Genomic DNA, 12,144 nt, shown 5'->3' with positions numbered 1-12,144 from the left:
GGCACGGAATGAGCAGCTCTGACCCAGATGCCGAGCAGACGGCCCTCCTCTGGGATCCTGCTCCAGCTCCCTGCCGGAAGTCAAGGGCAGGTGGGAGGCCCTGCACCACCACGGCCCACGTCTGAGCCCTTGGTTGTCCCTTCAAGCCTGTCCACCACCCAAGAGTACGAGAGCTTCTCCAGAGACTGTCAGCTGCCCCAGGGGCGCCAGGCTGTGCCAGCTGAAAGCCATCGCAGGGGCTGCTGGGAGGCCCCGCTGGTCTCCTTGTGTGTTTCCTGGAGAAACAGACCCAGAGCAGCTGCTGCTCAAGGGTCCCTTTCTGCCTGGTCCAGGTCTTGCTGCAGGAGGGGAGGACTGTCCTTCCCACCTTTCCTGCTCCCTTCTTGGCCAATGTGGCCACACCACACCAGCCAATGCAGTCCAGGGCCAGGGAAGAGGGACTGGGGGTGGGGGGTCGCCCCAGACTCCGGCCCTCCTGCTTCACCAAGGAAAGGCTGGCTCTCTGGGAAGGACAGAGCGGCCAGCAATTAGACGCCCCCTCTCATCTGCATTCCAGTCCCTGGTGGCAGATTTGTATCAACATCCCGAGGGCAAGACAATCTTGTTTCCCCAACAAAACCGATTATGCACATCAGGCCTGGGGATTAATCACCAGCCACAGGGTTGGGAGCCAATAAAAAAGGCAGAGATGGGAGGATAAGGGTCAGGAGGGAGGGAGTCCATGTCCCTGCTGTGCAGGGCCACAGGCCAGCTGGAGCCAGGCTGGGCTGGGGACGGCGGCCCTCTCCTCCTCGCCCTCCCCACCTGGCTGTGTACTGAGCCCAGCGCTTCAGAATCTGGGCGTAAGTAAGGAGCCAGAAGGCCTGGCTGGCCACCTCCATGGACCACCCACACTGTCCTCAAACAGAAGGTGCCACCTCCATTCTGACCCCAAGTTGCAGCATGTTCCATGCCCACACTGGACCCGGCCCCTCCAACAGAGCCCCTTGGAGACAGCAGAGCGCTTCCCAGAGGGTAGTGAGGAAGGGACTCTGCCTAGAGTCAGGGACACAGCCGCAGCTGCTGTAGTAGAGCCCCCACCCACTGTCCCCTCTGTGCCCGTCCACTACGGAATGGGCAGCACCGAGGCCCGCTGCCTGCCGACCTCTACCAGGATAAGCAGGGCAGGGGTCTCACCCCTGCGGCTTGGGAGCCTGTGGTTGAACCCCACCCTCACCACCCCTTGGGGTAGGACAGGGACCCAGCTGCCGGGAGGAAGGGCAGCAGGCTCGGCTTGCCTGTACTCCAGGGAGAACCTGGTCAGCTCCCTGCTGTTGTGCAGCCACTTGAACTCCAGGGGCCAGCTGCCCTCGGCCATGCAGGTGAGCACCAGGCGGTTGCCCTCCAGGTGCACCTGGGTCCGCACAGGCTCCGTCTTGAAGTAGGGCGGCACGTCATCTGCAGGAGACAGGGAACAAAGGACCGGTTATCACGGGCTCAGCCCTGTGCCTGGCCCACCCTGCCTCTCTGTCCCTGGGGAGTCCCGTGCACCCTGTACCCTCTGCCTCTGGGCATCTCCTTCCGGGACAGAAGGAAGCCGGGGACGCTCGCTGCACCTCTGGCAAAGAGGAGGCCGCTTCACAAGGAGAACAGGGAGGTGGGTTGACAGGATCTGCAAGGGGCGGAGTCTGCCCTGCTCCCCAGGCCCGGGAGCCCCTAACGCCATCGAGGGTGGAGTCTGCTGAGGGGCCCCTCCACCGCCAGGTTGCCTGGGCTGCAGGTCATGCTGCCTCTCTGCAGAGCCACCCTGCGCAGGTGCAGCCTAGAGAGCTGAGCCCCGAGGTCCCCTCAACAGAGACCACGCACTCGGGCCCTGGACCTGCAGAGGCTGCTCGGGCTCACGGCTTCCGCTGCAAGTGAGGTCTCTGCCCAAATGGCCGCGGGGAAGAGGCAGACGTGAAGGGGACCAGGGCGGACAGAGAGGGGAGGTGGGAGAAGCGGGGAAGACCCCAGGCCTGTCACTGAGCCCCTGCCCTTGGGTGTGGTGTGGTGGGGACGGCGGCCAGCCTCTGGGAACAATCTCGACAAAATCTGGGACCCTCTGGTGAGTTCCGGCTGTCCCAGGGGCTCTGCCAGGTGCCCATTTAATGCCCATGGCAACCCCACGACACCAGAGGGGTCCGCATTGTGGTGCAGAGGGGTTTAGAGGTCTGCCCAAGGCCACGCGGAGGGAGGGCCGAGCTGAGCCCCTCGCTGGCAGCATGGCTGAGCACTTGACACCTGCAGCGTTCACAGCTGGGAAGCTGGGATGGAGAGGGGAGGAGGGCGGACGCCAGGTGAGGGCCTCCAGGCCTGGCCTGGGACCGCCTCTGGGTGCGAGTTCCAGAAGCAGTCCAGCAGGTCCTCTCGCGAGCGACCACTGTGCACCGAGGACCCATCCCGGGCCGCTAAGTGGCAGATTGGGGACCGGCTCCCAGGAGGGCATCCCTGTGCCTCCTGCGGGTCCCATGAGCTCGGAGCCACGCGGGAAGCTGCTGGCAGAGCAGGCGGGGGCAGCCTGACCTGCAGGCCTGCGTCAGGGGTCCAGCACCCATGGCCGGCTGTGGGGTGGGCAAGCCTGCACGTTTTGAGTCTCGATCGCCCCCTTGGTTGGTGGACGTGGAAGAGAAGCAGCCGCCCGAGGGCTGAATGAGATGCCAACTCTGGAAAGGCTGGCCCTGTGCCTGCTGTGGGAAGGGGCTCTGTGACAGGCCTCTTCCCTGACGTGACGGTGAGTGTCCCCGCAGGGACAGGGCCAGCACTCCTGATGCGGCAGTGCCCCAGGCGCACCTTGGTCAGAGGAGTCTTCCCCTGGGAGCCCCAGACAGTTTTATTCTGGCCTAAGAAAGGGACACAGGAAGGAAGGGCAGGAAGGGGCTGTGCTGCAGAGGCTGGGGGGTGGGGGGCAGGGGCACCTGGCCGAGCCCCAGGCGTCCAGGGCCCAGGGCTGCTCCTCCCTTCCCACATCAGCAGCGCGGCTGTCCGAGGTCTGCAGACAGCTGGCCTGCTTCCCTGGGCTCCCGTCAGGTTCACAGCCTGGCAAAAGCTGCCCTGCACTTCTGGGAACCAGTGGATGTGCCCTGCTGGCTGCACCCCAAAAACTGGCCCCCGACTCCACACCCAAGGGCTCTGTCGTATGTGTGTGACCTGCTGTGGCTTGGGGGACTCTTCCTCAGACCCCATCCCTAGTGCTGACCCTCCCTGTGGGGCCACCAGAGGGCAAACCCGGGGACAGGTTGAAGGTGGCCCCACCCCTCCACTGCCTCCTGGTGGGGGTCCGCCTGGCGGAGGCCACCCGTCTCTCTGAGCCTCCTCATACACACTGTCACCTGAACACACAGCAGCAGGACAGTGAGGAGGCGCCTGCTCAGAGCACAGACTCGCGGGGTGACCGCCCTCGGCTGGTCCCTGGGCCTATGGCCCATCTCCAGCCTGGCCGGGAGGCCCTGGGCAGCCCTTGGCCAAGGAGAGGGACCCGCGCCCTGGAGGCCGCCGGCTCTGCTCTGCTCGGCTTAACAAATGGGCTCATTCTCGCTTCAAAGGCGCGTTCATGCTCCCCGGCAGCTTTAAAGAGCCCTTTGAATCGTGGTTTTAAAAACCCTCTGTTCCCGGCTGTCACTGCTGGTTTGTTTTAAAACAATAACATTCCCGACCCCGAGTGGCGGTGACTCCCTCCTGTCCACAGGGGACGGGGGGACGCCCACCAGAACAGCAGAGGGGAGGCGGGCGCGTACCTGGCACACCCAGGGCACATGCATGTGCACACACGCTCTGCACCCAACACTCTGCTCATGGCCCACTGGCTCCAGGTCTGCCCGGCCCTGGGTGGGAGCAGGTAGCCGGCACCAGGACCTGAGCCTGGACCGGCTGATCCTGCGGCTGCTGGAGAGAATGGCTCGGGGGAGGGGAAGGAGGGGGACCAGGCCTGCGCTGGGTGCTCCCCCTCCTCCCATGTTGTCCTCCCAAGGCAGCAAGGAGGGGGACCCTGCCTGAGCACCTGCCAGGCACCAGGCCTGCGCTGGGTGCTCCCCCTCCTCCCACGTTGTCCTCCCAAGGCAGCAAGAAGGGGGACTCTGCCTGAGCACCTGCCGGGCACCAGGCCTGTGCTGGGTGCTCCCCCTCCAACCACACTGTCCTCCCAAGGCAGCAAGGAGGGGGGACCCTGCCTGAGCACCTGCCGGGCACCAGGCCTGCGCTGGGTGCTCCCCCTCCTCCCATGTTGTCCTCCCAAGGCAGCAAGGAGGGGGACCCTGCCTGAGCACCTGCCGGGCACCAGGCCTGCGCTGGGTGCTCCCCCTCCTCCCACATTGTCCTCCCAAGGCAGCAGCACCCAGGGCTTAGGCTCCTCCCTAGCCCTGCAGGGAGACCACCCCTCCTGCAGGCTCCCTGGGAGAGGGGATCCTGGGAGGAAGATCCAGCCCAGGACGCAGGCAGCGGCAGTGAGTCCAGCCAACTGTTGTCCTCCCCGGGGCTGCACTTGTCTGAAAGCAGCAGACCACAGGGACCGGGCTATGAGCTGTAGGAGGATAGGAGGAAGGACAGGCAAAGGGAGAGGGGATACCGTGGGGCAGCAGTGTGTGTGTGTGCACACCCATACATGTATCTGTGTGCATCTGTCCCCACAGGAGCAGGTTTCTGTGCTGTGAGTACACAGGAAGCTGTGTGTCATTGACTTTGAGAAAGTTACTTAACCACTACACCTCAGTTTCCTTAGCTGCAAACTGGGGATATGTTTTCTGTGAAATTAATAAGCATGCAGTCCTTAGAACAAAGCCTGGCACATGCTAAAGAAGGGGTGCCTATTATTGCCATTGCTCATAGGTGTGGATGGTCAGATTACCCTGGTGAGAAGAGCTCAGACTCTATTAGCAGGGACCAGGAATTCCTCTCTGCTTTGTCTTAGGATGGTGCAGTATACAACCTGTGCAACTGTATATAACAGCACTGTCAGCCACTTTGACCCTCTCAGTGGGAAGGGAATAACTGTGAATAGAGAATTGTGAATAGAAAGAAATGACAATGTAAGGACGTCAATCTCTTAAATTCTTCCTCATTTCAAATGTGTATGCATATACACACACACACACTTATTTTTTTTGTTAACTAGACAAAGTGATTCTAAAGTTCACATGAAGAACAACCACAACACAAGAATAGCAAGAAATATCAGAAAAGGAATGGCCGGCGGAGGAGACTAGACTAGTACAGATGCTGGACTACGTTATGAAGCAGTAGGAATTGAAATAGTGATCTTTAAGAGGTTACCAGTGAAAGCATCGCTTAGGAGTCTAGAAATAGGCACAGATACATACGGGGATTTTTAATATAAGAAGAAAGCGGAATTTCAAACCAGTGGGGAAAAGATCAATCATTCAACAAATGGTTTTGGAACAACCAGAAAACCATTTGGGAATAAAAAAAAAATAAAGTTGAATCTCTTCCTCACACTTTACCTCAAAATAAATGCTAGAAGAATGGATGTTTTAAACATGAAAATGAAATTCTAAGAGAACTAGGGAGAAAAAAATCACAGCAGCTTAAAAATACACAATCCTGGCGCAGCGAAGTACCCGCCAAGAACTTTCTAAGGACCGCCCGGCGACAGGTGGTCAGGAGACTGATTGTCGGCTTCCACCGGACAGAATTCCTCCAGGAGGAAGAAACCCCACCCACACAGGGAGGTGACTCGGATACGCTGGGGAGAGGTAGGTGCGACGCTTGCTTATCACGGGCAAAGAGCTCATTTTCCCCATATACAAAGTGTTCCCACAAATCAATAAGATGATCCAACCCGTAGGAAAATGGGCAGAGGAACTGAGCAGGTCGGAGGAAAGAGTCGCCGGGGACTTGAACACGGCAGAGCCGCTCAGCCTCCCACAAAGGGAAGGCGAAGGAAGGCTCGGTGAGACCCAGAGGGGAGCGAGGGGCACCCTCGGCCAGCCACCTGCGGGGGACACGCCTCCTGGGACCCGCCTGGTTCGGCGGCCCTTCCTGCAATTCCATCCGAGTCAGAAATGCACGCACCTTCTGGGTCACGGGTTCCCCAAGGAATTCACCCCCAAGGACACTGCCTGTGGAAGGGCGGCGTGTCCCCACCGCGGTGACGGCAGGCGTTTGGACACCTAAGCGTCTGTCGAGAGCGTCCCTCCAGCTGAGGAGGCTGCCCAGCTGGCAGCATGGGAACAACCCTGGGGCCTCCTGCCACGTGAGATGCAGGGTGCGGTGCAGCCCTCCTTCCGGCGGGGAGGCCAGAGCCTTGGCACCGGGCTTTCCTAGGGTGGAGCTCGGGGGGCTGGGCGGCCAGGGCGGGCTGCCAGGTGTGACTTCCGTCGGCCTCTGACAGTGCCTCTCTCAGCTCTGCTTCTATATCGTAGAAGATGGATTCCTCAGCTGCCATCAGCTCTGGGCACACCTGTGCGCCCGTGTCTGGGCGGGCAGTCTCGGGCTGCCCCGCTGGGGACAGGGGAAAGGACGCACCCTTGGTGGGTGATGTGGGGGGTCTGGGCCCCTTGGATGGAGGGGGGCAAGAGTCCTCAGCCCGGGGCTTCCTTCTCCTTTCCCGTAACAGATCAGGGGGCCCCTGACGGCCATTCTCCCTTGATATGCCCACTAAATGTTCCCATGGTCACCCTCGACGCTGGGCTCCAGGCGAAACAGAATCTGATCTTCCTGCAAAATCGTGTCGTCTTTCTTCAGAGGGGCCGGGCTCCCCGCAGGGCACCCTCCAGGCATTCCGCTTCCCAGCCAGCCCTGGACCCGAGTCTCCCCCCACAAACTCCGACCCCTGCTCTGCTCTTGCTGCACACCATGGGGGCAGCAGGAAGGGTCACCAGGCCTTCTCAGGGCCAGGACCGGACGGACCTTCATGAGGAAACATGTTCAGAAAAGTTCTGTGGCTGGACTCCCCAGAGGGGCCCAGGTCTGGCGGAGTCCATGCTCCAGGCCTTTCCGTGGTGGACACAGGATGCGCACAGTGTCACCCCTGGCCTTCTGACCCGCGAGATGTTCGGGGCGGCCAGGGGCCTGTCCGGGCACTGACTCTGAGGCCGCAGCAGAGGCCACTTGGTCATCCTCCTCCAACTCGCCACATCCTGGCCCGGGATCAGAGCTGGGGGAGGGTGACTCGGTGGGCTGGCTTGGGTGAGTCCTGGGAACTGTCCCGAAGGACATGGGTACGGGGTCGCCCAGGAGAGACTGGCCCCCAGAGAGGGGCGCGGAGGGTGGGGTGTCGAGGAGCAGGTGGGAGCCGGGAGAGGAGGAGAGCGCGTGGTGCAGACGCAGGCTTGGGCTGTGGGCTGAGCTGGGGACCCCACCCCACAGTGCTGCCTGCCAGTTAAGCCTCCTGGAGTCCTGGCTTCCCAGGGCCTGGCGCCAAGGCCCCGGGGGTGGGGAAGGAATAGGGTTCAAGTCCCGGGTCCTCTGCTAACGGGAATAGAGTAAATCCCCCTGCTGGCCTGGCCTGGCCTCTGAGCGAACCCGACGGAAACCCGGCCCCAGAGGCTGCCGGGGTTTCTGTGCACCCATCAAGCCTCCCAGCACCCTGTGGGGTGACCCCGAGGGTGGGGCTGTCCTGACCCACCCCCTTCAGGAGCTCAGTCTCCCCGGCGCCCACATGCCCTGGAGAACCTCCACGTGTAGCCTCTCAAGGCTGCGCCGGGCGGCTCACGCTCCGGTCTTGCGCACAGACGGCTCATACGGTCTTGTGCTGAGGCTCAGCGCTGGGCTGCAGAGGGTCTGTGGATTTGTCCCACAGTGCCTGTGACTTCCACAGGTCCTTCTGCCATTAGTCCAGGTGGGGATGGTTTTGAGCCCGGGAGCTGCATGGGCAGGGGGCCGGGGAGCAGGGTCTTACAGGCCCAGGAGGAGGCTGTGGGCCTCCGCCCTCCAGCAGAAGCCCTCCTGGGGAACTTGGTTGGGGCAAGGCAGGCGTTCTCTGCTTGGGTTCCAGGCTCCCTCCCACCCCGTGCCTGGCGTGCCTGCCTGCTCCTGAGCCACCCAGCCAGGGCCTCAAGCACCCTGCTGCCCCACTCTCCTCTTCCCACTGTACGACCACATATAAGATGCAAAATGTCTGTCCCTCCCTGCCTCCCCCGGCTCCCGGCAGATGCCTGGCCCAGCTCGCCTGTGCCGCCTGCATGCCAAGTGCTTCATTAGCCCTCCTTAATCTAATCCTCGCCAGTGACCTTCAGGAGCCAGCCCCCTCTGACGTCGGGGCCCGGGATGGCACAACAATCAATCATGCCGTGGCCTCTGCAGCTGCTGCCGCATGAATTTCTTGCTCAGAAAAGCGTGTTCCGAAAGCATCTAATGGAACGGATCATCAATTTGTTTGAATACACGTCTAATCTGATTAGGGGGCCTGGTCACCGGGGCAACCAGCACAACGGAGCCTCCACGCAGCCCTGGGATTGTAGGTGGGGTGGTGGGGCCCGGCTGGGAGCCAGGGGCTGTGCCAGACCCCAGCTGGGGACTTCGTGCCTCCAGCCAAGAAGTTGTAGAGAGGAGGGTGAATCGGCGACGTCAGAGGGCCGGGTCCCCGGCTCCCTTCTGTCTCAAGTCCCAGCCCTGGGCACGGAGCCGGGGGAGACACTCAGAGAACACACGGAGAGTGAAGGACCAGCTGGGGCACGGCCAGGCTGACAGAGGTGTCAATAACGTCGATAAAGCTGTCCCCAGGACGCGACATCCTTCCTGGAACCTCGGAATGTGACCTCATTAGGAAATAGGGCCACTGCAGGGACAATGATGAGGTCACACCGGAGTCCCGTGGGTCCGTGTGACGCTGCTCTTGTGAGAGAAGAAGCACAAGGACCGAGACAGGCTAAGAGGAGGCCACGTGGAGACAGAGCTGGAAGCTGGAGGGATGCGTCTACAGGTCAAGGAGCGCTGGGCACTGCTGGGAGCCTCTGGGGGTCAGGAAGGACAGGAGGCCTCCCCGCCAGCTTTCAGAGGAGCATGGCCCTGCCAACATCTCCACTGCAGACCTGTGGCCTCCAGAACCGCTGGCAGTGCCTCGTGGTAGCAAACCGAGGAGACTCATTGGTCGCCTCGTGGGAATGTGTGTTGGTCACCCCATGCACAGCAGCATGGTGGTGACATGTGGAGAATGAGGGTGGTGGCAGAGTGGGCTTCCTTCCCAGGCACCCTGCCACTGTGCCCCAGGACCCTTGCCCATGCTGCCCTCTTCTCCTGGGAAAACATGGTGCTGGCTCCCTGCTCATCCAGGTCTGGCATCCCTCAAAGTGCAGCGCCGCGCCCATCCTAATGTTTTCCCAGATGTCCTCCTGGTGCCCCTCAGACTTCAGGGGGTCCCTGCCTACAGCACTCAGGGGGCACATCACAGTCACATGTGGGGCAGCCCCATGCTAGAGCGTCATCCACCGAAAGTGGGCAGGGCTCCCTGACCTCTTCTGAGCCGGGCCTGGCCTGCATGCAGGAGAGAAGAGCCACCCATGAGCGACAGAGGGGACACGCCAGTGTGCTGCAGAACTGGCCCGTCACCCCCCTTGGGGGCTAGCCGTCTCGGGAGAACTCCATGCTCCCGTCCAGCTCTGCACTGTAAGACCCAGGTGTGGACCTCCTGGTTCAAGTCCAGTGGACCCCTCCACTCCCTAGCTGGGTGACCCTCTGTGTCTCTCTGTAACTCTGCTGTACCTCGGTCCCCTCCTGAAACACAGGATGATATGTTCCGACCGCACGTTCCTACCTGGTGAGAGGCCAAGGCTTGGACCTGGCCCGGTGCTGAGGAGGAGCCCAGAGAAAGGAGGCCCTGCCCCTCTGCTGGCTGTCACCTCCGTGTACCGGTCGCAGCCAGGGCCGCCTGCTGAACTCACGGGTGACTGTGCCTGGGCGGCCCCAGCCTTGCCTGGGAAGAGACTGGTTCTCATTCCCACGGGCTGGTTTTGAGGTTACCACGAGCAGGGGGCCGTTCCTCCGTTTCCATTGGCAGGTTCAGAGACCCAACGGACACCACTGAGCGGAATGTTTTGCCTAACAGCACTATTATCATTTCAGTGTGTTCGGATTCATTCGAGCCCTAAAAAGCTAAAAAGTGATGATAACACTTTGTCTAACTCCTGGGATTCCTCCCGAGACGCCTGCGGCAGGGACACACTCCTCTCTCCCTCGCTGGCCTGAGCGGGGTGGCCGACTTGGAGTGTTTCTCGGGGGCATACAGCGGGGACCTGGAAGGCCCCAGAAATGGGTGAAGGTCAGCCTGGGGTCAGCTGCCTGGTTAGGTCCAGAGTCTCTGGGGAGGCTTGTCCCCGCCTGTCCCTGCTGCTCTTCCAGGTGATTCCCGTGAAGGTCCCTGCAGGCGAGCTCCTTCACCACACGGGTGCCACTCCCTAGCTGTCCCTACACCAGGAGACTCTGGTGACACAGAGACATGGCTCTCCCAGGCCTGGGGGAGCCCAGAGCAGGTGCTCAGAGGCCCAGCACGCTTCCAGGAGCCCCGAGCCCTGAGGTCTCCAGAGTGGGTCTGCTTGGCTGATGAAGGCCAGGCACCAGGAGGGGGACGCAGCCCCAGGTCTTGTTGGTATCTCTCAGGGGCCATCCTGTGTCCTCCTGTTGCCCACCTTAGGAGGACATAGAAGTGAGGGGTGGGGGAGGACGGGGCAGGGGAGGAGAGCCACTTGACCCCAGCGTCGGTTGCCAAGTACGGATAGCAGAGAGCTGAGAGAGCAGCCGGCCAATGCAGGGCCCGGGGGGCTTTCCACCCAATTGAAGGGGCTCCTTCCACCTCCCTTCCCTGGTGCCGGGGTGGAGCTCAGCCCAGGGGAAGGACAGGGAAGAGGGCCATGCTTTCTCCTCCCAGCCACCCTGGGGGTGTCTGATGATCACGCCCCTTCACCCCTCTCATCTGAAGCTCCAGGCGGAGTGTCAGGCAGGAGTGAGCCGCAGAGCTGGGTTTGAACCGGGGCCTCCCCGCTCTGCGCAGGGCCTCTGCTCTGCCCCAGGGTCAGGGCTGTGTTTGGATCCCAGAAAAGGAGTCCGCAGCTGGGCCTGGGAGCAGAGAGACAAAGCGGGAGCCAGTCTCTGCATGCGGAGGCTGGAGATGGAACCCGCTGCCGGAGAGGAAGGCACATTCATCAGGCTGGTGACCCCGCTGTACCGGCGCTTTGTGGCGTGTAACAAAGACTGTGGAGCAGAAAATTGGAGTTCAATTTGCCGTCCACCCCGCACGCGGCGTTCAGCCCATTCCAGTCCCTGGCAGGCACCTCTGCGCTTTATCATAAATAATAACAGCACGCGGCTCCGTGGCCCTTTCCACAGTCACAATCCCTGAGCAATTTACAAGCTGGATTACGCACAGAGGCCTGGGCACGGCTGCCACGTCACACAGCCCTCCTAGCACCTCAGCCCCGACCCCCTTCACGCCCTGGGGTCGTCCACCCACGCTGGAAGGCAACAGGGCCACTTCGGGCCCCAGGATGCTGGCCCAGAGCCCGCCCGGCCGACCACCTGACCTGCCCCTCTTCCTGGCACTCCTGGTGCCCCCCAAGATCTGGCAGCCCCATGCTGGGTCTAGTCCAGGGCCAGGAGCTCTCTTTCTGCCTGTGAGAAAGAAGTTCCAGCTTCCCTGGGCTCTGACTGGTAGTGTCCCTGTGTCTCCACAAGAAGCCCCTTTCTCCTCTGGGAGCCTCACAGGTGAGGCAATAGCAGCAAGACCCCTGGACCCAGCAAGGGGCTCTGCTGGCCTGGGGAAGCCACACCGGATGCTGTACTGAGACCAGAGCCCTGGGTGCTGGTGCCCAGGTGACCGCACACGGAGGCCCGAGGAGGAAGCCTGCTCAGGACACAGAGGCCGCTCCTCTCTGGAAGGCCTGGAGACTCTCCCGGAGGCACGGGCTGGGGCAAAGTGTGTAGGGGCTCCGGCCCAGCTTCTCCTGCTTCCTGCCATCCAGGTAAAACCGAGGTCACATGGTGAATGAGGCCAACCATGCGAAATACCCAGGGGAGGGAAGTCCAGAGGGCCAAGGGGAAAGGGGAGCAGCTGCTTGGTGGTCCAGGGTCTCCTTGTGGGGCAAGGAGAACGTTCTGGAATCAGGCAGACGTACTGGCTGCATGTCAGTAGGCGCCCTGGGTCACACTCCCTGAATGTCTCACGCGATGGTATGAATCTCA

General features: G+C 61.7%; 1 protein-coding gene across 1 annotated transcript in view; it reads right to left on the bottom strand.

Annotated features, from left to right (window-relative positions):
- Window positions 1–12,144, bottom strand: part of SDK2 (sidekick cell adhesion molecule 2) — a 262,214-nt gene that overhangs the window by 152,740 nt on the left and 97,330 nt on the right. Inside the window, exon 2 of the mRNA XM_079133200.1 lies at window positions 1,278–1,437. Within this exon, the coding sequence (XP_078989326.1) occupies window positions 1,278–1,437 (160 nt within the window). The remainder of the gene's footprint in view (window positions 1–1,277; window positions 1,438–12,144) is intronic.

Source organism: Sciurus vulgaris (genome assembly GCF_902686455.1).
Source record: "Sciurus vulgaris genome assembly, chromosome: 3".
Lineage (NCBI taxonomy): Eukaryota > Metazoa > Chordata > Mammalia > Rodentia > Sciuridae > Sciurus > Sciurus vulgaris.
Note: the sequence above shows the minus strand (reverse complement) of the source record. Positions and strands in the feature narration are given on the sequence as shown.